We start from the raw sequence: 26887 nt of genomic DNA on the forward strand, positions 1-26887 counted from the left end.
ACCCGGATGCAATTGCAGACAGAACTACCAGCGACAAGGCCCAGAGCTCTCCGCTGTGTGTAGTCGAAAGAATTAGCTGGTAGACTACAGAAACAGGCTACCTTATTTTGGATAGCTGTTTCAATACATTTGCACACATTTAAGTGGATTTTATCTCACAGTACCGGGAAAAGGAAGCACCGGGGATAAACTGGGCGGAACTTCAGCGTTCGGACAGGTTTTCTGTGGAGTAAAAAATTCACCTTTGGAAGTTTGGTGATTGTTTTGGCGCTCTGGGAGGAGTGGGGAGTGAAGAGACCGAGATTGGTTTTGGATCCTATTTTGAGTCAGGAGACGAACATTTTTTTGACTACAGACGTTGTACAAAATACGGGATTCTCAGATCTATTACTGGGAGAAGACGCCGTGCGTGTTTCGATTTCTCCGACATATTTCTCTTTTTCGTAAGTATTAGACTAGTCTAGTAAGATCTCATTCATTATATGTTAAATGCTGAATTGTGGTGTTTCGCGCTTAAGTATTCGAAGGGATTAAATCGCAATAGCTAGTTTGCTTTTTACCAGTAGCGAACATTAAGATCGCTACCGTGAAAACGAGTGGGCGATGTTTTTCATTGCTAGCCAGCAACCTAGCAAAGTCATACACGGATTTGCGATGCGAGTTGTGACGAGCTAATTAACGTTAGCCAAGTAGCGAATTTACGCTATGGCCAACGTTAGTCTCGCACTATAACGTAAAGTAACTTTGTTAACCTCCAACATGTATTTGCTGTCTATCAGCTACCTGTATAGAACTATTTATTTGTTTTAAATTGGTACTGCCATTTCAAACATGTTGATCACAGTATCTAAGAGCTGAATCGTTGGAAGTTACTAGCTGGTAAAGTTATCCAGTTTGCAAGGAGTTCGCAATAGTTGGCGATCTATGGAGTTAGCCCGGGTAGCTACTAAGCTAACGCAGGCACTCTGATCAGGAGAAAAGTAGTGAGACTAATTAACGTCGTAGCTAGCCTGTCGTATAGTATGTTTTGTGGTTTTTGGTATCCTGAATTTGTTGTACTGTTTGATTGACCAATGGTCGTTATTGGGGGACTTCAGTTTTCGACGTATATATTCATTCCAAATATTACTTCGCTAACGCGTTGTTGTAGAGTAACGTTGAGTTAGTCTAACGTAGCTAATGTGAATTGGGGAGGGACGCCTTTTATGAAAACATTTCAGGAATTCCGTTTAAGTTAGCTAGCTAACTGATAGTTATGCTAGCTGGCGAAGTTTTTGTTTTGTGTGTGCTCGCGGTCCTGTGTAATATTTAGCCAGTTATAAAAACAGAGGATGATGTTGCAGCCAAAACTATAGTAGTATCGACAGTCAGATCGCGATTATACGATGCTAATTTAGCTAGCTCTAGCCAACATTCGATAGACCCGAAACGGATTCGTAGCTACTAATCCACTTATAATATGGCTATATGGGAAGCGTGGCGGGTAGACTCCATCGTGATTAGTGTCCAGCAATGTGATTGCAGTGAAACGAGATTACCGCAATCTTCATCAGTTATCTCGCACTGAATCTGCCGCTTCTTGCTTCCGTCCCAAAAATCTGCATAATTTGTCTGCCATCACGTATCGCAAAATATGTTCATATGTTCCAAAGGCTGAATTCGGCTCTGTCGTTGTTTGGCCGGTAGTTTTTCACGTGCATCACGGTATGAGAAAGCTAATACAATGAATTGAAAAGATTCATCCCAAATAACGTTATAACTGTTGGATTCATGTGTTGGCGCAGGATGAGTTTCACTGTCACTTAATCAGCATCGAACAGCGGCTTTGTATTCATACCTGTCATGTAGCATTGGGTAACAAGTGCTCTCACTCCATATAAGCTGTGATGAATGGCAAGGAAAGTCTTTGAAATGTCTCTTTAACCCATGTGTGCACAAGCTAACCACTTGGGCTGTTCAAGTGCACTCCGCTAATTGAACTAATGAGATCGATTGGTGCTTCTATATAAGCTGTAAACACCAGGTTGTAGAATGACGAGTTGATTTACTGTGCAGGGATATCAAATGTAATTTGAAAAAAAAAAAAAAAACTCGCCGCAAGTGTCACACCCATCCAACAAGCTGACGTCCTTGGTTTGCTGAAAATGCATCCATCCGTTTTCAAAGTGGCACATTTTCATTTGCTAAAATTTTCTGTAATGTTTGCTTTTCTCACACGTCCATTGAATAAATGTGCATTTATTTGATGTCTACTGCAGGGCAAGGATGGTTTGTTTACCTTTCCCAGCACAATTGATATGCTAATTCATCAGAGATGTGGGAAGGGCAGTGTGATCATAATCTATTGGCCCTTTTCCACCAGAGGAACCTTTTCTGGAACTGTAGCCAGGGAACTGAAATTGGAAGGTTACTGTGTGCCCATTTTTGTCATGCTTTTTTGTGTGTTTGTTTAGCATCCGCTTGTGTATGGTTTAAATGGTACACTGCATGTCAGAGAAACTTGTGAGGAGGATGAAATTGTTGGCAGCACGTTTCTGAAGGAGTGGAATGGAAGGAGAGCAATGGAAGGAACCTTCTTCTAAAACACGCTGTTTAATGCGTTTCTCGGGTATAACCGCAACGTTCAGCTTTTCTGGGAAGAACGTTATTGGCCAGGTCTGTGCTAGTCTTCCTTATTGCTCTCACTCAGGGAAAGGCTGCAGTATTGAGTGTTGCATTATGGGACATTACAGTAAGCATGGTCACACACTGGTGGGAGTGATGGTGAGCTATCTCTATAATGAGGATGATGAAGACTGTTTGTAGCTGACTAGACTGCGTGTTATGATCACGCTTGTGAGTCAGGGGCGAATGCACTTCAACCTGATTTTCTCCAGGGATCGTTATAAACGTGACACCTGCTTTATGATGTCTCTATGCATCAGCGTCAGTAATGGGTTTTAAAATGTGTTCAGGTACAGAAGAGTGTCTGTGCAGGACTGCAGACCGCACTGCGGCTGTAATGGTCCCTGTCTCTGGTGTCTTTGGGCTCGGACGTTTCTCCAGTCCTCAGGTGAAATGCCTGTTTGTGTTTGTGCAATGCTGCCCCAAACCTGTTGCCACCGCAGGTTGAAACATGACTTGTACATTATCCAGAGCACAGAAATTTCCCTGCCTGGGAGGAACTGTGATGCTGAAAATGAGCAATGAGCCCCACATGTGCCATTATGCTTTTTAATATTCAGTGAGTTTTTAAAATTTATTAAAAACATTTCATTAAAAAAAACAAAAAAAAACTTTTTTTCCACCTGCCAAGCAACTCCCATGGAAATAAGATTATGGTTCCTACAAGGTTTACAGTAAATGTGAATGTTATACATTTCGATGCTTTGCAAACCCAGAACATTAATGCATCTACACAGACTGCTGTCACACACACACACTGAGGCATTTATACCACTCCTTCTCAGGGTTTAATTCACCCTTCCACAAGATTCACCTGCTACAGTGTGCACCATTAATTTATTCACTCCACTTAGCTGATAACATGAAATGTGAAGAGTCCCGAGAGTTTCACATTGACTAAATGCCTGTGAATTTAAGAGTAACGCTTGCAGTGTCTGGACTGGAGAGAGATCGGTTATGTTCCCTGCTTGGCGTTGCAAAGCCCGTATTTCATTGCAGCACATGAGAATGGCTTAAATTCGTTTTCCCTACATGACCAGTCGTGTCACTGTTAGAAGAGGGTTCTTCTTCGTGACACAGTGGTACCGTGACTCCACTCCATCTGGGCTCTTCGAAAGCCTTCTGGTGCACGTGATTTCATTCTGAAGTGGATGTAGCGGTTACAGCCTTCCCATCATGCCTTGTAATTGGCATCTCTGGTGTCCAGTCAGTCTGGCCTCGGTGTGTAATGGAGAGATGGACAGACTGACTGCCGGCAGGAAGGCCCGAGAAGTCCGAGGTACCGGGAAACGGCCGCTGCTTAAGACTAAACAAATTACAGCGGATAACGTAAGCCCCTAACCCCCCCCCTGCCCCCGTCCCCGTCTGTAGATGCCTGTGTGGTGAGAGCGTCTTGTGTAGCGACGCTTCTGCTGTTAGAGTTGCTGCAGAAGTGTCTGATTTTTCCCTTGTGGGTTTACATGAGTGTGTTTTGGCTTCCTGATAAATTCCAGCCAAATGAAGCTGAAAAAGCTCTGAATTGAACCCCCCCCCCCACCCCCCACCCCACCAATCGCGGGGCAGACAAACAGTCCATTTCATTTTCCGTTTTCATTCATATCAATCTTTATTCTTGTGGTTGTTGGTATGAAAGGAATTTGGAAGAAATCTGGAAAGGAAGCAAAAAAAAAAAATGTGCTTCTCTTGTCATGCTTATTTGACCACGTGATCTGTCTGATTCTCGCCTTCCTCGGAAACTGGGAAGGAGCATCGCTCTGAAACTGGGCGGATTTCTTGTTTAGCCTCACTGACAGACTTTCGTGTGAGACGAGCGTACAACGCTTTCCTGTGGCGAGCGACAGCGTTAACCCGTGTGACAGGCGGCCGTTGCGATCTCCGCTGTGAGCGGCGACAGCGGTTCGGTGGCGAGCGACAGCGCGTTTCGTGTGGCGAGTGACAGCGACGTCTCCGTGTGAGCGAGCGACAGCGACGTTCCGTGTGAGCGGCGACGCGCGTTCCGTGTGAGCGAGCGACAGCGACGTTTCCGTGTGAGGCGAAGCCGTTCGTGAGGCGAGCGACGTCTCCGTGTGAGCGAGCGACAGCGACGTCTCCGTGTGAGCGAGCGACGGCGACGTTTCCGTGTGAGCGAGCGACGGCGACGTTTCCGTGTGAGCGAGCGACGGCGACGTTTCCGTGTGAGGGCGACAGCGACGTTCCGGTGCGTGACAGCGTTCGTGGGCGGACGCGACGGTGAGCGCGACAGGTTTCCGTGTGTGCGAGTGACAGCGACGTTTCCGTGTGAGCGAGGACAGCGCGTTTCCGTGTGAGCGAGCGACAGCGACGTTTCCGTGTGAGCGAGCGACAGCGACGTTTCCTGTGAGCGAGCGACAGCGACGTTTCCGTGTGAGCGAGCGACAGCGCGTTTCCGTGTGAGCGAGCGACAGCGACGTTTCCGTGTGAGCGAGCGACAGCGACGTTTCCGTGTGAGCGAGCGACAGCGACGTTTCCGTGTGAGCGAGCGACAGCGACGTTTCCGTGTGAGCGAGCGACAGCGACGTTTCCGTGTGAGCGAGCGACAGCGACGTTTCCGTGTGAGCGAGCGACAGCGACGTTTCCGTGTGAGCGAGCGACAGCGACGTTTCCGTGTGTGCGAGTGACAGCGACGTTTCCGTGTGAGCGAGCGACAGCGACGTTTCCGTGTGAGCAAGTGATGAGCGTGACTGTGTTTATGGAGATGGGGGTTTTAATAGCGGTTTGAGCATGCCCAGTGAAGTCAGAGTGAAACGCGGGGCAGTGTGCAGCTCAGAGAGGCTGTGGGGGAGGGAGTTGTGTTTCTCACTCGAACCCTGGCGGAAAGAAGTGTTTGTGCCTTAGCTGTGGGATCGTTTTTGTAAGGAAGGCAAGCGTCAACTTTTTTGGAACCGTTGTTTGCCTGTGTGTAAAATGCTAGTGCATGCTTATAAGCAAACCTTAGGTGACCTTAGGCTGTAGAAATGTAAACAAAAGATGGAGAAAAAAAATCTCGCTGTTTTAGTAATTTTTTTGAATCGTATCTTTAGTTGTGTGATGTAGTGCCGCACATTGGTGGAGACGGAACAATCAAAATATATAAATTTAGTGTGACGTCCTTCCGTCCCATTCAGCCCCCCTCAGTCTCTAATCCCCCCCCACATTGAAGCTGGTCAGTTGAAGTGTTTTTTTTTTTATCAGCAGTGCCCTTCCGATCAGAGTCCCACGTTGACGGCCCACGCAAAACACAAACAAGAACGGGACTTTGTAAAATAAAAACAAGACCAGGTTAAAACCTAGTGTATGGCTGGACCCAACACACGTGATCCGGCCGACCAATGGTGTAACTTCATCACTCACTCACTCGCTCAGTCTGTCACAGACATTCGTGTTTGTACGGCTGGCCCTGCTGTTGCAGTCCAGCCAAAAATAATTTTCTTTTCTACCCCCAGTTTGGAACTCAGGTCTGGCCCATCACTGTGAGTGCATATTGTACAGATACAGGCCAGATAACTGATCGTACGGGTACAGATAAGGTTCCTGATCCCCAGGGGAAATTGGGCATTACAGTAGCATGCCGTTCTCACTGTATAACAGTAAACGCTCAGCGTGAAACACTGTATACCAGTGCATACAGAAGTGTGTGTGTGGGAGTGGGGCTGTATGTGGGAGGGGGAACTGTATGTACATGTACGATAAAATGAACGGAGTGTAAAATAAAAGCTCTGTGTTGGTGCACTTCATGCTGAGCTGTGCAGTCTCTGCTGCAGGCAACGTCTTCATTAGGTGGGGGTGGGGGTGGGGGTGGGGGGTGTGCCGGATTGGCCCGAGGAGATCCTGTAGGGCAGTGAGGTGGGGAATACCCTCCTGATTCGATTGGCCCCCCTCCCCTACCCCCCCCATTGGGCAGTGAGACTCCTGCGTAGTCCTCTGCAGTGGACAGGGTTCATTCTGGACCGTGGAACACCCATTTTCAGGGTCATAATTCACCCTCTGTTTTAATCAGGATATGTTTATTTTATGTCTGTTGCAGTTATCTGCTTATTTTTACCGGTAGAACAGTACGCCATTCTTCCTTTGCCAGATCAGTTTAGGGCAATTCCATGGTAACAGAATGATGTTCAGAGGCACATTTTAAACTGTGCCAGTGTGCACTGCCAGGAATTCTGACTGCAGTGTCAAACAGCACACACAGATCTATGCACATCAATATCCACAATCATTAAAAATGTTGTTTGGTAGTTTGTTTATATTGCTAGGTTTGAGTAAAGTAGTAGTAGTAGTATGATGGGTAGGGAACTGGTCTTGTAACCCTGAGGTCACAGGCTCCATTCCCAGGTAGGACACTGCTGTTGTACCCTTGAGCATGGTACTTAACCTGCATTGCTTCAGTATATATCCATCTGTATAAATGGATTCAGTGTAAAATGGGATGTCACATGTTGTGTCAGTCGCTCTGAGTAAGAGCGTCTGCTTAATGCCTGTAATGTAAATCACATTGTGCATATCGTGAAACGGCGTAGCTGCTGGGTAGTCTGGTAATTCAGAGTGCAGCATGACCCAACTGCCGCTCCATTACCACCGTTGGGTTGAACTCTTAAGGAGGGAAGTTTTTATCCCCATCCCAGAATGCTCTTGGCTCCAGTGGATTTTTCCAAAGCCCATTCCTACTCAGGCGCACCTAGCCGAGCGCCCAAACTGCCCACACACACACCACCATTCCCGAAACCTTATTCACCGGGCCGATTGCCTCACTCGTGTGTCGAGGCACGCTTCTCGCCCACTCTTATCAATTAAATCAATTGTTGTGGCATTCCGTCGAACGCCTGACCTCCCGTTCTGCACCCAAAGGCATTCTGTCAGCCTAAATTGTGAAATACAGTTACGGTTTCAAACTGAATCTTGGTTTTTTTTTTCTTTTTTTTCATTCTCCCCTCATTTTTTGTAGACTAATGTTTAGAACACTTGAAGGGACAGGTGGGAGGGGGTCTCTTTTGGAGAGGGGTATCTTTCGAATGTATGATTGTAGTTTAAAAGTGTGTTAGAGAGAACTGCCACAACTTCCAACAGTCGTGGTCCGACTGCTATTAACTGGGTGTAGGGTCACAAAATGTGATTAGAATGTTCTTAACAGAACATTCTGACGCCGATGTCACAATCACTGCTGGTGACTGACAGCAGTGGAGTTCCGGAACACTGACTCTGATTTTAGGAAAAAAAGAAGAGAAAAAAAAAAACATACCAAAACACCTACTCTTCAAAGGGTTAAACAAATTGCAGTAAGTTGGATCTGCTTGGTGTTGTCTTTGACACCGTAGTGCTGATGGTGTTGAGCTTTTTATTGTTTGTCCTTTGAGAACTTGTGCGTTTGCTCACCTCTGTAGCATGCTGACCTTGTTAGAATGTAAACATCCAGTCCGTGACGGGCTTGAAGATGTTTCATTTTTAAGGGTTAGCTGATAGGCTTGCAAAGAATCTGGGAATCGTAGTTTAGACAAACATGAAGAATCTTCAGAAGCCTCATGAAGTCGATCCAGCATCCCCATCACCCCGCTACCGGTCAGCAGTCTGTAATAAGTTTCTGTGATGTGCAGTGCTGGTGAAACGTCAGCAGTGATTGACAGAATGCAGTCAACCCCAGTTCTGTTCATGTTGAAGGTTCCAGGAGCAGTTTCACACCACAGTCCTCACACTGAGCTGTAGTTATAGTTACGGTTATACGGTTCCAGTTTCTGCACTCCCCCCCCCCCCCCCTCGTATTGCTGTGCTCTGTGGAAATGGAGAGGATTGTGCCATGACATTAGGCATGGGTGACTGTGGATGGGTCCTACTTACCCTGCTAATAGGCGATTTGCTCTTTACACGTTGTTCAGTGTTCTATTGTAAAAAGGTAAGAGGACATTGGTAATTGCACATTATATAACCAGGCTGCAGCTCACAGCATTTTAGCATTGGCTGTTTTTTTATGATTTTGGCCTAATGGTAACAGGCTGATGTGTTAAACAGGGCGTACCCTCCAGTTGGATTTTTGGCTGCCCGTCCTGCATTTTGGGGGCTTTCGCTCCCAATTTTCGGATAATTAATGTTCCTGGGAGCGGAGTGCTCGTGTGAATTGCAGAAAGTTAATCTCGGCTGCGCGTTTGCGTGTCGGTGGCTGCAGTTCAGCCGAGAAACGGTCTCATCGCTCGGGCTGCACTAGGATGACATTTAACTGGTGTGAAAACAAGTCCTTTTCTCAGTTTCGCTCCGAAGCGATCCAGCAGAGCGCTGTTTAAGACGATTTGAGTGGCAGGTTACATGTGAGAGAGCAGGAGCTCAGAGCTTGTGTGGGCTGGATTGGACAGCATGTTATTTTTCTGTCTGTTAAAGTAACAACCATTAGGGAATGAGGCTTTATATCTTCGATGTTAACATCCCAAATTTACATATTTGTATACCATCTTATTATGTGTAGCTATCTATGCACTCACAGTTTAAACAGACACGTTTTTGTTGAGAACGCACACACACTCACACACACGCACATACACACACACACACGCACACATATATATGCACAAAAGCGCACACATGTACACACGCACGGTCACACACACACACACACACACACATATGCACACAAGCGCACACATGTACACACGGACGGTCACACACACACACACACACACACACAGCTCTGCGTACAGCACTCTGCTGTGGCAGAGGACCATCACCTCCCACACACACTGAGCATAGTTGCATGCCAAGAATAAATGCATCTCTCACAGATACTACATTTCTTTTTCTGCTTCAAACGTGGTTATGTTAACTGCGAACCCCGTCGGGTTAACTCTGAACAGCCTTCGAACTGATTACACAACCGAATCAGCCATATGATCCATATTACACAATGCACAGAATACTCTCTGAGATATCCGATACCCTGAGAAATGTATTCTTTCTGTTTTTACGCGAACCGTACAGTTTGACAGGGATGGGAATGCATGCTATCGCATTGCATCGCAGCTCACAAGTTACATTTTGTCTTTAAAAATTTGACTCGCAAGTGAGAGATGATGGAATTTCCATCCCTTGCTTTTTGTGCTAATGAGCCTAATCTGCCAAGCTGACTGTAGGTCTCATCGCTGACTGTAGGTCTCATATCTGACTGTAGGTCTCATCGCTGACTGTAGGTCTCATATCTGACTGTAGGTCTCATCGCTGACTGTAGGTCTCATATCTGACTGTAGGTCTCATCGCTGACTGTAGGTCTCATATCTGACTGTAGGTCTCATAGCTGACTGTAGGTCTCATAGCTGACTGTAGGTCTCATAGCTGACTGTAAGTCTCATAGCTGACTGTAGGTCTCATATCTGACTGTAGGTCTCATAGCTGACTGTAGGTCTCATATCTGACTGTAGGTCTCATAGCTGACTGTAGGTCTCATAGCTGACTGTAAGTCTCATAGCTGACTGTAGGTCTCATAGCTGACTGTAGGTCTCATATCTGACTGTAGGTCTCATATCTGACTGTAGGTCTCATAGCTGACTGTAAGTCTCATATCTGACTGTAGGTCTCATATCTGACTAAGTCTCATAGCTGACTGTAGGTCTCATAGCTGACTGTAGGTCTCATATCTGACTGTAGGTCTCATAGCTGACTGTAAGTCTCATAGCTGACTGTAGGTCTCATATCTGACTGTAGGTCTCATATCTGACTGTAAGTCTCATAGCTGACTGTAGGTCTCATAGCTGACTGTAGGTCTCATATCTGACTGTAGGTCTCATAGCTGACTGTAGGTCTCATAGCTGACTGTAGGTCTCATAGCTGACTGTAAGTCTCATAGCTGACTGTAGGTCTCATATCTGACTGTAGGTCTCATCGCTGACTGTAGGTCTCATATCTGACTGTAGGTCTCATAGCTGACTGTAGGTCTCATAGCTGACTGTAGGTCTCATATCTGACTGTAGGTCTCATAGCTGACTGTAAGTCTCATAGCTGACTGTAGGTCTCATATCTGACTGTAGGTCTCATATCTGACTGTAAGTCTCATAGCTGACTGTAGGTCTCATAGCTGACTGTAGGTCTCATATCTGACTGTAGTCTCATAGCTGACTGTGAGGTTCATCTGACTGTAGGTCTCATAGCTGACTGTAAGTCTCATAGCTGACTGTAGGTCTCATATCTGACTATAGGTCTCATAGCTGACTGTAAGTCTCATATCTGACTGTAGGTCTCATAGCTGACTGTAGGTCTCATAGCTGACTGTAGGTCTCATAGCTGACTGTAAGTCTCATATCTGACTGTAGGTCTCATATCTGACTGTAAGTCTCATAGCTGTGACTGTAGGTCTCATAGCTGACTGTAGGTCTCATAGCTGACTGTAGGTCTCATATCTGACTAAGTCTCATAGCTGACTGTAGGTCTCATAGCTGACTGTAGGTCTCATATCTGACTGTAGGTCTCATATCTGACTGTAAGTCTCATAGCTGACTGTAGGTCTCATATCTGACTGTAAGTCTCATATCTGGACTAGTCTCATAGCTGACTGTAGGTCTCATAGCTGACTGTAAGTCTCATATCTGACTGTAGGTCTCATATCTGACTTTAGGTCCCTTAGCTGACTGTATGTCTCATATCTGACTGTAGGTCTCATCGCGGTGGGTATGGAACGGAAACTGGCTGCAACATTATTAGTAGTCTTGGACTTCCAAGCTGCAGAGCGAAGTGAAGCTCGATGCACCTTGCTAGGCTATATCTGTTTTTACACTGTGTTTTTTTTCTTCTTCAGCATCTGAAATGGCTCCCAGACTGGCTGTTAACACCTTGTTTCTTACTCTGTGTTGGGCTACTCTGATAATTCAAGAACAGGCAAAAGACGCTGGAGGAATTTAAAAAATGCCTTTATCTGGGGTGTATGTATGAGTCGCTGCTTTAAAAAAAAAAAAAAAAAGAGAGAATAAATATAGCTGCAAGCAGTGATTAATGGGGTCAAGAGAATGTCCACACTGAAGCCATTGCATATGCAGCCTTGTGCCAAATCAGTTCCAAATGTTCTGTACGGGTGTTGGATGCCACCCGTCTGCAGCATAATAAGTCTGTGGGGGGGGGGGGGGTTTCAAAATGTAGCTGTTTAGCCCCCCCAGACCCCCTTATACAGCAAGACCAGCTGATATGACCATTTGCAGGTAAGTTCTGTGAGCATTGATGTGCGTACACATGGAGTTGATAAATGCCTTCAGCTGTTTCTGTAATTCATGGCAGCACTTGCTTTCGTGCGACCATATTTGCTTATTGGCCTTTTCTAAACAATAGAAATATTATGCATTCCAGACGCGGATAGACTCGCGAGGGCCACCAGGTCATTGAAGTGTTTTGGCCCACAACCAATTTGTTGCGGCTAAATTTGAAATGGCAAAATGAAAATAATATAGAAATAAAAATCTAAAACAATGTTTCAATAGAATATATTTTATGGCGTGCAAGTACGACCAGACCAAAATATTCATATTGATTTTATATCCCGTATGAAGTGCAAACGTTTTTCAGATGTCCTAAATGCCACCAACTGCACGGGAAACCGGTGCTTTCCATGAATGAAACTGGAACCGTCTTCATTTCACCAAAGTGCTTTGAGTCTTTCCCTTGTGGACCACTCTGTTGCTGGAGTAGCTTGATAATCTGATGTCTGCTCTGTAGAGTCAAGTTTGCTCGTTTTGAAATATTGATCATGTGTCCTTTAACCTACCTCTGTACTGTCTAATTGCAGGTTTATTGTCTAATTTTGGCATTTTGGACAGCTGACAGCAACACCATTGTTGTGCCGTGTGCTCTTTCCAAGGGCTATTGTTAGGCTGGGTGATTAACCGAAACTAATTATGAAATATCTTTTGAACGCAGTAACAATCGTTGCTGCTATGTTTGGCATCGGCATTCTTTTGGCCCATGTTTTTTCTCTTTTAGTGCTCGAAACTTCAGAGGCCTCGTGAAAATGCTTCTGGGAAAAAAACATCACTTCTACCAAATGGGTGTTCATTTAACTGCCAATCAGAAGCACAGTCTTGCAGCTCCAGTGTTATCGACAGAAACGCGTCACATGATCACATTAGGGGTGAAACGGGAAATGATCCGATCCAATCAATACAACGTAAAAAAATATATCCGTATTGTTATTAATCATAGCAAAATATTTATGTTAATGTCTATAATCTTACGGCGGTCTCTATAAGGTGGAATTTGTTCATTCAAAAGTGTGCACGCGTGCAACTGTCCAAACAGTCGGCCTCATCGCTTGTGTGAAGTGCACTAAAATTATTAGTAGTAGTAGTGGTAATAGTAGCAGTTGTAGTAGCAGTAGTGCTGGTGGTAGTATTAGTAGTAGTAGTAGTTGTAGTAGTAGTCTTGGTAATCATATTAGTTGTAGTAAGACCGACAGTCTAGTGGAATTTAAGTGGTCCAAGTTTTCAGTTTTAATTTATCATTTTTTTTATTTATTATTTTGGTACGAGCGCTCTCTCCAGCTGCAGTGGAGGCCTGGCTGAGCTCTGGGCCATTTTAGCGCTGATACCGCGAGGCCTGGAGGTCCCTGCACCCCCCCAGCCCCGCCGCTGAAACAGTGTGGGAGTTAAAGTAAACTCCCCCGTTTGAGACGAAGCGCTCGGCCGCTAGCGAGGGGCCGCGTTTTCAAAATAAAAAAGACCAGCTGGACATAATAGGAGCGCAGGGTTGCCTTGGCGACAGGGTCGGCCTGCAGAAGAATGCCACAGAGAGGGCAAGGGGACTGTGTGTGTGTCTGTGTGTCTGTGTGTGCGTGTGACTGTGTGAGTGTGCATGCGTGCGTGCGTGTGTGCGTGTGTGTGTGCGTGCATGCGTGCGTCACATCACATCACTGGCTTATGAATCTCTTACACTGTGTGTGTGTGTGTGTGTGTGTGTGTGTGTGCGCACGCACGCTTTGGGGATGGTGGTGGGGTGTGTGTGTGTGTGTATGTGTTGCGGAGTGTATGCTTTGGGGGTGGTGATGGGGGAGGTGTGTGTGTGTGTTGGGTGCTGGTTTGCTTGTGTGTGTTTTAGGGTGTGGAGTGTGTGTGTTGATGCCACTTATGTGACTTAATCCTTGAAGTTTGTTCTAAAATTTGAAATGTAAACTTGTGCACCTTTTAAAATAATGAGCATCAATTTATTAGGGCCTCATGGTGCAGGTATGAGATAAATCTGTGTAATGTGAGTTCACAAACTTCTTATGCGTCATATATCCTAATGAAATAGTGTATTATTTGGTTTGCATTGCTCTGAATGTGAATGATGGTTTTTGCTTTACGTCTGTGAGGCCATTACAATGGACTAATACAGACGTTGAAAAATGGGACAGTTCTTGTGTCTTCCAAAAAGCTTTTCAAGTTTTAAGTCCCCGAGTTTTCTGCTTCCAGTGTGAGATGTTATCATTTATTCTCTCACTGATGTGCTATAGTTTGAACACTTAATCCCCATGGGTAGAGGAAACCTCCTTACGCTCTTCGGTTTTCTGGACTTCTATAGATGTTCCTTTGTGACATTTATTGGCAGGCTGGGTTATTAGTTTATCCTCTGGGCAGCTTCACTGTATCTCTGCAGTAATCCACTCATATGACTACAATAATCAAAATATCAGATTTACCCCCTTAGTCCACTCTACAAAAAGCAAATGGAGACTCTACTCATGTGAGGGCTCTTGTTTGAGTTCACGTGAAAGTTCACAAGGGCAAATAGAGTTGTAGATTGTTGTAGATTATGCACTAGCCAATGAACTGCTGGTATTTTGTGGATAGGCCAATGAGATAGCAGGTATTTTTGAAATGAGTTGAGAGCGAGAGGGAGAGAGAAAGTGTGTATTATGTCCAGTGGTGTTTCCCTGTGTCCTTGAGCATACTCTGTAGAGAATGGCTAGTGGGCTAGTGAGAACCTTAAAAGTTGGATTCAAGATCGGCACTTTGGATCCTGATTCTGTACGTGTATCTGTACATTTGTGCTTTTGCGTGTGCGCATGTGTGTGCATGTGTGTATCTGTAAGTTTGTGCTTTTGCGTGTTTGTGTGTGTGTGTGCACGTGTACGCGTGTCCTGGTTGGACAGTCACATACAGAAACTCATTCTTCTCCGTACCTGCTGTGCTCACAGGTACTAAATGGGTTGGTAGTTTTAGTTTCAGACACTAGATGGTATTGTGAACTACTCATGGCAAGGGTAGGAATGGGTTGTTTTTCGTTTGCAGGGATTCAATGTTAAAAAAAACTACTGTTACAGTGTCAGTACTCCAGAAATGGTCATAAAAGCACTTCGTTTTTGCCCTCCGATAGACAAAATAGTTGTTTGTTTAGGTTTTGTCTGCAGACACTTTGCTGACCTTTATAATTAGACCAGAAATAGCCCTCTGGGTGTTGTGGCGTGTTTACTTGTGTCTATGTTTAGCATCATTGCCAGACTAGGTGCAACCAAATGTATGAAAGAAATGTAGGGAATAGGCTTTAGTAACAGTAACTAGAGAACATGAGGGATCACTTTTTCAGATGATTTTCCAGAAGGATACATTCTAAAATTTCTAAATACTTTCTGCTTTCTATGTGTTTTGGGACATTCTGCGTGTTGTTGGGCAAAAAATATTTTCATGAAATTGTCAGACCCCCTCATGTCACCGTTTCATGGTCAGGGCTCTGTGCAGGCCAGTCATGTTCTTTCACATCAAACTTGACAAAACCATTTCTATGTGGACCTTGCTTCATGCCCGGGGCATTGTCATGCTGAAACAGGAAAGGGCCTTTTCCCCAAACTGTTGCCACAAAGTTGGAAGCACAGAATCATCTAGAATGCTAGATTTTCCTTCACTGGAACTAAGGAGTCTAGCCCAAACCATGAAAAACAGCCCCAGATCAAGGGGTGTCCACATAGTTTTTTTTTTTTGAGTTTCAGAGCTGGAAGTCCCTACTGAAGAGGAGGATTCCCATGGCTTTGTACTGCCTCCACCGCGCTTCAGGGTAGGGATGGTGTTAAGTGCGGTTTGCGTTTTTGACCAAAAATGTCTATTTCCGTCCCATCTGGCCGTTTCCCTGTACTTTTCGCTGAGTGACTCTTGTTCCTTTGAGTCTGGCTTTCTAAAGCCACAGCTTCTTTCTCCCTAGCCGCACGGGCCTTGATATAATTGAGTGATGAGCCCTTTCTCCGCTCTCAGCCATTGAAATCCGGAGCTATTTTTGCAGTAATTGTTGACCTCACGGTGGTTTCGCTGTCGTTCCGTCGCTGGGTTCGGAGGGATGGCCCTCTCTGGGCAAGGTCACATGGTCTCCTGCTGCATCCACGTCTTCATCACTGAGTCAGCAGCACTCTGTGGGATGTCTAAACATTTAGAATTCTTTTTTTTTGTATCCTTCTCCTAATTGGTGCTTTTTGGCAACTTTATCCCTGACGTGCTGACACAGCCTCTTCGTCTTCTTTTTTTTTTGTTGTTTTCAAATTCACGGGCTCTAGCTGACCACTCCCTATGATGGGTGTTTTTATCCCAAAACCATAATCACTTTTTTTTTTTTTGGCACGCAGACGGTGGTCAATCAACCCATTGTATGACTCAAGGAGATTTGTTGCCACAGTTCTCATTCAGACCGGTCAGAACAGGGGTCTGAATACTTGTACAAGGGGAACATTTAATTATTTTTTCATTGAAATGTTGCTAACCTCCTAAACTTTTTAAGCATTTACAGTCCAGTCCCCATGCCTAGTGTTGCCTGGCAGCTGGGTTTGTTATAAACTGAATAAACTTGTATTATGAGCATCTGTGTGCCGGCAGTTACAATGGTGCAAATGAATGCATGTGCTTCTCTGTTTGCTGATATGTAGCGTGTGCGTGTGCGTGTGCGTGTGCGCTTGTGCGTGAGAGAGCTTTTCCAGTGAGTTTGTGGGTTTTGAATTAGTGGATTTTAAATGCACATGCAAATAACACAAACATTTCAGGAAGTGGAGGAATCCACAGATGAATGTTGCTGTTGACTTTTCTGTTGAGGAATTTGCGCGACATGTGATGGCGGTGTTCATCTCACTGGTTGGTAAACAGCGGCGACCGCTCATGGTCTTGGAAAAGCGTAGGCCTGAAGGTTTTGGACATCCTCTGCGACATTGAACACTTGACTGACACCTGGAAAAACGGGTTGCATGTTGCTAGCCAATCAGCAGCTCAGGTATTGCGATGAATACCGCCATTGGTGTGAACCCCAGGAGGCTGTGGAACTCTCATGGCCACCGCTGGTCTGGGGTGTGAGGCTTCTGTATTAACCGGTCCACACTGGTAACGGTTAAACAGTTGCTATTGCCGGGGACATAAAGTGCAAATACACACCATAAGGCCGCGTTATTCACGTGTTGACATTTACAAGGAGGTGATTCTCTCCACCCCTTCCTTCACACGTAAAATGTTCAAAGTTCAAAATCTGCAGATCCCAACTGGTTTGTACGGCTAATTACATTTGGATGGGGATTACAGCAGTGGATTCAGCGTGTTATTTACATTTGAAATGTCAAACGTCTTGCCGCACATTATGATAATTGATTTCCCCCCTTCCCCGCACACCCACGCACCTCGGCGTGTTGACCGAGCAGACAGGTTTGCGCAGGGCGACTGCGTGGGTGTGGGCGTGGGCAAGCTTAGGAGGGGCGTGGCCAGCAGCCTGGATCGTAGCAACATGGCCCCGGGCAAACCTGGTTTTCTAATATGATATGGACGATAATTCTCTCTTGTTAGTCAGAGATGATTTTTTTTTTTTTTTTTTCTCTCTCTCTCTCTCTCCCCCTTTCCTAGTAGAGATGATTCTTGCTTGTTAGTCGGGAGATAGTTGTGAGCTAGTCGCGTATCCAGCCTAGATTATGTACCTTTTCCTCACGCGTTCTAGATTGGGGGGTGTCAGACTCATTTAGGAACCTTGCTGTATGTTTTTATTCACTGACATCTTTGTATGTTTTTTGTATGTGGAATGTTTGTCTTTTACGGCTGCAGCATGGGCGAAAGCCCAAGCCAAATTTTCCACGTTGCGGGACAATAAAGTTAATCTTGAATCTCGCATCATGACTTGGAAGGAAGGAGTGTCTGCAGGTTTTCTTGGGTCCCTTTAAGATCAGCAGCCATGTCAGCCCTTGAATACGAGGCCTGTGGCCTCCTTAGCCAATCAGTGGCTTAGAGTGACTGCAGGGTTGAAACACCCAAAACCAGCAGCAGGAGCTCTATAAACTGATTGGCCTTTGTGCTGATTTCAGACCTGCGGAGGAAGCTCATTGGCTCGTACAGCTCAGTACTGTACCTGTGTGTGTCAGGTGGACTCCACACTCACACGGTCGAGTTCGCACCTCCACAGGGTCCGGTTCAGTCCTGCTGTGTGATTCCGCCCCCCCCTCAAGCTCCTCCCCGTCCCCCCGGGCTCTGCTCCGGTCCTTGGGCTCTGCCGGCTCGTATCCGCTCCCCGCCACTCGCCGTAACGTGCGGGAATTATCCTTCCTGGAATCGCGTGAGGGTGGGGATGACGTGAGGCTGGGCCGTGTTGGGTGTGCGTATTGACCGGCTGCAGTGAAATCGATCCCCGAAACGCACGCTTGGCAGAGATGGTCTGAGCCCTCGGTTTGGTCCCCGGGCATCGAGGCGTGTCCCTGGTGTAACGCCCGATGTTTGGTGCGTGTGCTCATGACATCCTCTCCAAGTTAGTTCCATTTCCTGTGTGTGTGTGTGTGTGTGTGTGTGTGTGTGTGTGTGTGTGTTTGTGAGAGAGTGTGTGTGTGTGTGTGTGTGCGTGTGTATGTGTTTGTGAGAGAGTGTGTGTGTGTGTGTGTGTTGGCAGTTCAGCTAGCCAACACCAGGGCTAAATGAGTTTATGGAGAACATTTATGGACGTATTGATTTTAGAGTATAATAACTGCTTAGTCACCGAGCTCATAGCCACACTGTTTGAGTGGAGTCATAACTACATCGTCATTCTGAGTGGAATTATGAACGCATGGTCATTCTGAGTGGAATTATGAGCGCATGGTCATTTTGGGTGTCCTGACCTGCGTGGTCATTCTGAACGCAGCTGGGTCTCCATGGCGATTCTGAGCACAGTTCAGTGTAACCAGATGAAAGATGACATTTATTTGTGTGCATGCAGGTTCATTTACAGGCCCGGTGACTCACTGCCATTTTTTTTTTTGTTTAATGAAAGGCGCTCGTTTGTAGCCGGCTTCTCTCCTTGGCATTGGATCCAGTGGTCCTGACGCTAGTGTGTTTCTCTCTCTCTCCTTCCCTCTATCTCTCTCTTGCTCTCTCTCTCTCTCTCCCTCCCTCTCTCTCCCTCCCTCCCTCCCTCCCTCCCTCTCCCCCAGGAGGCCCGTGTGGTCCGGCCGTCCCGGGAAGATGACGTTGTGAAGCATGTCCACTGGCCGGGCGCTGGGGAGGGAAGCAGGAACGTTGATGGCTGGTCATAGGTGAGGAACCGCAGGAAGAGCTCCCTGCTGCCCCCTACTGGCCTCAGAGGGGAAGCACATCACCAGTCATCCCAGGGAGCTTGTCAGCGAGTCAGACTACATCACACACGTGCTGGGCTCCACAGGGCTGCCGTTTTAGGAGCGTCTGCTCCTGAATATTGATGTGTGCTAACTGGAAAAATAACTTCTACTAATCGGGATGCAACAGCGTGCTCCTAAAATCTTTCAGCTGAGGGGCATATGTGCTCCTTGGAAAAAAAAGGTTAGCGAAGAGCCCTGAAATTCACGGTTATTTAATGAAATTCCGATTAAAAATTTTGAGTCTAAATAGAATGGAATACTTAATTATAGACCAAATATGAGGCAAAAAAAAAAACTAAGATTTTCCCTCAGCTCAGTTAGAGAAAAATACATATTCATAACAGTCCAAAAACTACAGACATGTAAGACAAGCAATTCAACGAAAACTTTAAAATCACAACCTCTGTATAGCTGTATGATTTCACATGTAAACCTGCTGGGTTGGCGGTTGTGTCCTGATGATAATCATTGGCGCATTTCAGATCACATAATTCCTTTATTCAGCTGCCAAAATGTCACACACCTCCTCAGTAATGGAGCACCAGCGATGCTTCCTGATCAAGCATTTACATGTTAAACGGTTTGCTTCCCCCTTTAATCTGAATGGATCTGAAACGCGTATAGAGAGGCTGTGCTTTGCTTGTGAGGGCCGGCTGGTAAGAGAGGCCTGTGGTGCTGAAGCAGACTCCGGGCCCCTTCAGACCGGAGCCGAACGCGGAGTAGGCCCTCTCACGCTCGCCGAGGAACGCGCTCGCATTGTGATGCGTTTCCTTTCGGCTGTATTCCGCGGCGTCCCGTACGCTTCAGCCGATACGCGGTTCATCTGAAGCCCTGTCTCCCCGTGTCCATCTTGCTTTCCAGTGATCAAATGGTCTTCTAAAGACGCCATGGGTAGCTGCTGTAGCTGTCCAGACAAAGAGTCGATCCCAGATAACCATCAGAGCAAATTTAAGGTGGGTCTCTCCCTCTCCCTCTCTCTCTTTCTCTCCCTCTCCCCCTCCCTCTCTCTCTCTCTCTCTCTCTCTCTCTCTTGCTCTCCATCTTTCTCCCAGTCCTTCACCGTCTATACTTCTCTCCCTCTCCCCTTGCTTCCCATGCACCTCCCTCAGGTTTATGTGGGGGGGGGGGGGGTGTTAAAGGGTCTGGTTTTTACTTGTACCATAGGACAGAAAGCAGAACAGCCCTCCCTGCTCCCTTGTCCAATCGGAGAACTTCTCTCTGATGGTGGATTCTGATAATGTGTCGTAGTGAAGCTTTGTCCTTTCAAAGCATGACAGCTTATTTTGGTGAAATTTATTAAGAGTAGCTACAGAACCTGATTTTATCTGCAGTGTTGGAGGCTCAGCTCCCAGTTCGGGGTTTCTCATGTGCAGGAATCCTACTTTGAAGGTTTGGCTCACTTTGGATATTGAAGGTTGTGCTGTGTGCACAACGTTGTTATTGGTCGTTAGTTAGTACGCAGCTCCACAAAATGAAATCACGTACATCTTTGTAGCTCTGTAGCTATGGTAAATGGATGTAGCTGTCGCAGCGGACTGCTCTGACCACGCCCCTTTTCGTGCAGGTGATCAACGTGGACGATGACGGGAACGAGCTGGGCTCGGGCGTGATGGAGCTGACGGAGGAGGAGCTCATCCTGCACACGCGCAAGCGCGAGGGCGTCCGGTGGCCCTACCTGTGCCTGCGTCGCTACGGCTACGACTCCAACCTCTTCTCCTTCGAGAGCGGCCGCCGCTGCCAGACCGGACAGGGTGAGCCCCGCCCCCGACGCCGTCTTTAACCCCGCCCCCAACGCCACCTTTAACCCCGCCCCCAAAGACATCTTTAACCCCACCCCAATGGCATCTTTAACCCCGCCCCCAACGCCACCTTTAACTCCCGCCCCTTTAACGCCGACTTTAACCCCCCCAACGCCACCTTTAACCCCCCCAACGCCATCTTTAACCCCACCCCAACGCCACCTTTAACCCCGCCCCCAACGCCACCTTTAACCCCGCCCCAGCCGCCATTACGCTAAGCGGCTCTGTTCGGCTCCACGCCAGCGTTCACATCGCACGGACACTGACAAAAAAACGTCCTGTTTCCTTAGCAACCTAATCTTCCCATTTTATGCACTCACGTAAGAAGCACAACAGTGCCATGAGAGACGTTTCATTATGTTGCTGTTCAACGCTTTCTTGTAGCAGCGTCATACATCCTCTTCACGTTCAGTCGTGCCAGTTCTCTGACCCCTGCACTACCGTGTGGAGTACAGAGTAGAGGGCTGCATCGGGCTCGAAATGAGGCCCAATGTCACCCACGTCTGACTTCATCATGGCCCGAACCAAACCACCCCGATAAGCTCTTGCCAAATTTGTATTTTGATTTTGTTCCTAATGATCAGAACGGGCTAGCTAGCTCGCATTAGCATCCAGGGGACCCCCATTATATGTTAAAAAATGGTTTTATTTTATATATATAGTCGTATCAAGTCTAGCCAGGGACCCCCCAACAGTACCTTCAGGGACCCCCTGCACTGTCAGATATGCCTGTTTTAATTTGTAAGTTTAGCATCACTGGAATGTTTGCGCGACTGTTGTCATCAATTTCATCTGGCTTCTGTAGTTTGGGTGTTTTCTGTCGCATCAGGCATAATTAAAGAGCTAAAGAGGAAGAGAAAGGCAGGACGCCACACGGTGGCGCTGGTCGTTATTTGGGGCGTACGGCCCAGCCCTAGGGGAGCCGGTGCTGACGGGTTCGTGGTGCGTGTTCTCCGCTGTGCTTTCAGGGATCTTCGCCTTCAAGTGCGCTCGGGCCGAGGAGATCTTCAACATGCTGCAGGACATCATGCACAACAACAGCATCAGCGTGGTGGAGGAGCCTGTGCTGGAGGCTCCCCAGGGCCCCGCGGAGGGAGAGGTGCCCCGCACCCCCCGCACCCCCACCAGTGAGTGTCTGCGTGTGCGCCCCAACCCGCCACCCCCGTCCTGCTAGCCCATCACCCCCCATCCCGCTAGCCCACCACCCCGTCCCACTAACCCACCAGAGTGTCCCCGCACCCCACCTGCGAGATTATTTATATAGACTCCTGTCAGATTGGGGGCTACAATGTGCTCCGTAATGTTTGGGACAGACATTTCTGAAGTCTGTGTTATCTACTCAAACTTCAGGTTTGCACAGGTCTACTGAAAAACGGGAGTTCCCTTTCCAGGTGTCCTAAACCTGAATGTTCCCCCAAAACGGTTTACTGAAATGCAGACAGTGGTCATCCACTCCATAACTGAGCTTGTGCGAGGTCGATCAGTTGATTAATTACTGCTGTTCTGTGTCAATCGGTGAATCTATTTTCTGAACAAAATTCCAACATCCGTATGCAAATGATCGATTGTGTTTTCAGAGGGTGGGATCGGTGAATTGATCCTTAAAGCATGACCCTCAAACTCAGTGTCGATGAGGGCTGTAGTGGCTGCTGGATTGCAGCGTGTTTTTTAAGTGCTTGATTTAAGTCACTGATTGGCTTAACTGTTCTGCACACCTCATTTCTGAGACAAATTCTCGGCAGATTGGGGGAAAAAAAAAACAAGCAAAAACCTGCAGTGCTCCAGGACTTGAATTTCGATCCATGCCTTAAAGGCTTTTTACCCAGAAATAAAATATTCATTTATTTCACTCAATTCCCTGTCCAATGATTAAAAAATCATGAGATACACCATACAGCTCTACTAGAGATGATACTGAGCTCTCAATTTGAGGAACAGACGTCGTCACCACCCTTCACACCAGCTACGCTATACTGAGATACGGATTTGTGTGGGTTTTTATTCTTTTAACTCCTACTGCGCGCATCAGAGTTCATTACAGGCTCCCTTTGCATGGCTGTCCTGGACACATTTAGCAATGTTCAAATCACAAGGACATCCGCAGTATCTCCTTACATTATAAACCAGATGAACAGCAATCCCCCCCGTTTTCTTTTCCGACTGCTTGATTGTTCCAGATTGCAGTAGACCGTTTTGCATTGTGCCTGCAGGGGAGAAAGAAAGGCATTGTGGGAGATGTAGTTTAAATTGAATGGGAAGTTTCTGAGAAAAATATGCTCATTCTTACTCTTCAAATAACATAACTTTGCATTTGCATTCAATGGAATATTTGTGAAAGTCCCCTGTAATTATACGTTTCCACATAAGTACTGGGCGTGCTATTTATTCCCCTTTAATGTACACATTTCCCTGTAAGTACAGCTGTGGAGTGTACTGAGTGTATATGAGAATATGGCTGGTAGAGTCGTACTAAACACCGTCTCTGTCCCTGCAGCTCCAGGCTACACTTCCCCCGTCGTACCCAACGGTGTGCTGCGCTACCCCTCGTTCAGCGACGCCCCCTCACGACCCTCCAGTCGGCACCCCTCCGTGGGGAGTGCCCGCCTACCATCCGTGGGGGAGGAGTCTACGCACCCGCTTCTGGTTGCCGAGGAACCGGTAAGAGCCCCGCCCCCCCTTCCCAAAAAAGGCCTTTTACTAATGATTTTACATTGGAAATGGAATAATTTGTGCATAGCTTGCATCTTTGCTTTTTTAAATATTTGGTCATTGCAATTCAGCACTGGTGACACCTGGTGGTCTGATGGCATTAAACAAGCATCTGCCACAGAGTTGGAGTTTAGCAATTGTAATACTGCCATCTAGTGGCAGATGTACGTGTATGACACTCAGCTGACCTGCAAAGTGAGGTGTACAGTCAATGTCAGACACTGTGTGTTAAATAAAGCTCCTGTATTCTGTCGCCTGTTAAAAAGGGCCAACTCTGCCAAAAAGCGGGGGGCAGTAAAATAAGGGCGGTAGAAGATCAAAAACATTTGCATGTGTACTTGAAGAGGGTGCCCAATTTTGCTGCAGTGCATTATGTCTTAATGACATGTATATAACAGCCTTGACAACAAATTACTGCCAACAAAAATGCTAAAATCTGGTGCTCATCTGGCTGTCCCGTCAGGTCCACACCTACGTCAACACCACGGGGGTGCCGGGGGTGCAGGAGGACTGGCGCGGTCGCTGCGGTGCCCCCTCCCCCACGGACCCGCAGCCCCCCGACCGCGAGGCCGACGTCCCTCCGGAGCTTCCGGAACCCCGCGTCGTCCTGGAGCCCGCGGGGGTCAAATTCGTCCTGGGCCCCACGCCCGTTCAGAGGCAGCTGATGGCCAAGGAGAGGCAGAAGGAGGCGGGGCCAGCGGAGCAAGGGGGCGGGGCCACCACACAATCTGCTCCGCCGGCCGGGAGCCTGAACGGGTTGCCGGGCGACGGGGACACCGGCTACGACAGCGACGAGCGGCGGGAGGCCCCGCCAGCGGGAGGCCCCGCCCACGAGCATCTCAACGGCTCCGCCCCCCGGCGAATCCGCCCGCCCATGCCCTCCCCCGACCCCCACAACGCCAACAATTCCGCCCAGCGGAGGACCGCGCTGCTCAACTACGAGAACCTGCCGGCGCTGCCGCCGGTGTGGGAGGCGCCCAAGCCCAGCTCGGGCGGCGAGGACGAGGAGGACGAGGAGGAGGAAGAGGACGACACCTTCGGACCAAAGACGCCGTCGCTCAACGGCTACCACCATCAGCACCACCACCACCACCACCCGCTCCACCTCCACCTGCTCCACCAGCACGCGCTGGACCCCGCGCACAACTACGTCAACACGGAGAACGTGACGGTGCCGCTGAGCGCCCACAAGCTGGACTCGGCCCGGCGGCGGGACTCCGCGGCCACGCCCACCGTCTTCAACTTCGACTTCCGGCGGCCGGGCCCGCCCGAGCCCCCGCGGCAGCTCAACTACATCGAGGTGGAGATGGAGAAGGAGAAGGGCTCGGACTCCAGCGGGCCCCACACCCCCAAAACCCCCACCACGCCCCTCCCCCAGACCCCCACGCGCCGGACAGAACTGTACGCCGTCATCGACATCCAGCGCACCGCCGCCATGTCCAGCCTGCAGAGGGCGCTGCCGCGGGACGACGGCACCGCCAGGAAAACCCGCCACAACAGCACCGACCTGCCCATGTGACCCCGCCGAGCACTGTGTACAGCCACACCTCTGTACTGTTTCCAATAGAATATTAAACCTTTTTACTTTTCCTTTTTTTTTTTTTTTTTTTTTTTTTTGAAGTCAGAAGGGTTTCAGGTTGTGTATTAGATTTTTTTTTTTTTTTTTTTTGGTCTCCAGATGTCAAGACAACACTATTTAGAGGCCAAGTCATGAGTTATGCGACGTATATATTGTGCTCAACCTGTAAGGGAATTAAAACGAGCCAGGTACATGCCATATAAGCACTATTGTATTCCTACGGTATGATTCTACCTTCTTTTACCAAATGAGTGTCCTGGGCCTGCGTATGTTAGTTATGACAGGCTAACACCCAGGCCAGGAAAGCATTCCTTTTCCATTCAACGGTACAAAGCAGCGACTGCTGATTAGGCATTACAAACCTCAAAAAAAAACGATACACTACATACTGTTTGAATCTCAGAATCTGAAGATTCCTTGGCATGCACTAAAGTTTTCACTTTGCCACTACACATGGTACATGACAAAATGTCCACTTTCTTCAGCCTGGTGAAGCTGTACTATTTTTAGATTGCCCTGGTTGCACTTAAGGTACCTTTGACAAAACGGCAGGTATTTCATGGCCATTGCATGCAAGCAGGACGCGTTGTTTACGTTTTGCAGATGGAAAAAAATATTATCTCCTGGCTAATAGCTACAAAAAGTTACAGTTTTCTTCTCCCGAATGTACTTGCTTGTTGATGGGGAGCGTCACATTATGGTTACGTGTTCTTCTGGCAATCTTGACAACATTGAATAATCAAAGCTGTTTACGTCAAATGAACTGTCAACCGTTCATCGGATCCGAGAGACTGCAGTCCAACTTTTCATGGGTTATCTTTTGCATTGTATCATATTGTAAGATTATATGTTCTAACTTGCATTATACAAATGATAGTTTTTTTTCTACCTACCTTGAAATGCTTAAATATAGGAATTGTATAAAGGTAGTTTCATAGGTTGTTTATAAAAACCAATAAACTAGTACTGAAGAGAAGTCCCTTGCCAAACAATTTTTAAGCAAACAAGACATCTCGAGGCCGAGCTAATTGGTTTATTGCTGATGTGCGCATTCTTATTTAGATTTCCTGTTTGGTTTTCCAAATATGGAAAATTTGCAACATCACAGGGAATAAATGGATTCACTTTTCCAATAGTGCAAAACGCCACAATAATATACGGACTTTTTATTGAAATATATTTTGATATTCGCATTTTTCAGGTATGGATATTAGTTTACCAAAATGTTTGTATTTTTAAAAGAAAATATGAAAAAATACTGTCATGTGATTTTTGTGATATTTACATCTTTGTCATACGCCATCAACGCAAACAACTTATTTTTGTAGCATGGCAAAATAAAAAAGACAAACAAACATACAGTTATTGTTTTGTGGTTTATTTTGTAATTAAATATTAACTGCTCGCGGGAGGGTAAATCGTTGTCTGGATGCTCTGGACTACCAAACTGACCCTTCAATGCCCGAGACTGCTTTTCAGGTGATTTTCGCTAAGTATTAATGTCGCTTTCAAATCAAGGAAATTTTAAATTGGATAGGATGAGATCTTGTCATTTCTATGGCTTGGTTTCTGGCGGGTTTTTATCATAAACCGGAATATTAATCTGAGCATCTCCGGTTC

General features: G+C 46.9%; 1 protein-coding gene across 1 annotated transcript; it reads left to right on the forward strand.

Moving 5' to 3' along the window:
• LOC135258786 (fibroblast growth factor receptor substrate 2-like) lies at positions 1–26626 on the forward strand. Its single transcript, XM_064342370.1, has 7 exons — positions 1–443; positions 18998–19099; positions 20042–20133; positions 20745–20931; positions 21948–22106; positions 23474–23637; positions 24152–26626. The coding sequence occupies exons 3-7, from the start codon at positions 20068–20070 to the stop codon at positions 25205–25207; spliced, it is 1632 nt and encodes a 543-aa protein (XP_064198440.1). The 5' UTR covers positions 1–443; positions 18998–19099; positions 20042–20067; the 3' UTR covers positions 25208–26626.
• Positions 26627–26887: the final 261 nt, after the last annotated feature.

The sequence above is a fragment of the Anguilla rostrata genome, chromosome 7 (assembly GCF_018555375.3).
Source record: "Anguilla rostrata isolate EN2019 chromosome 7, ASM1855537v3, whole genome shotgun sequence".
Lineage (NCBI taxonomy): Eukaryota > Metazoa > Chordata > Actinopteri > Anguilliformes > Anguillidae > Anguilla > Anguilla rostrata.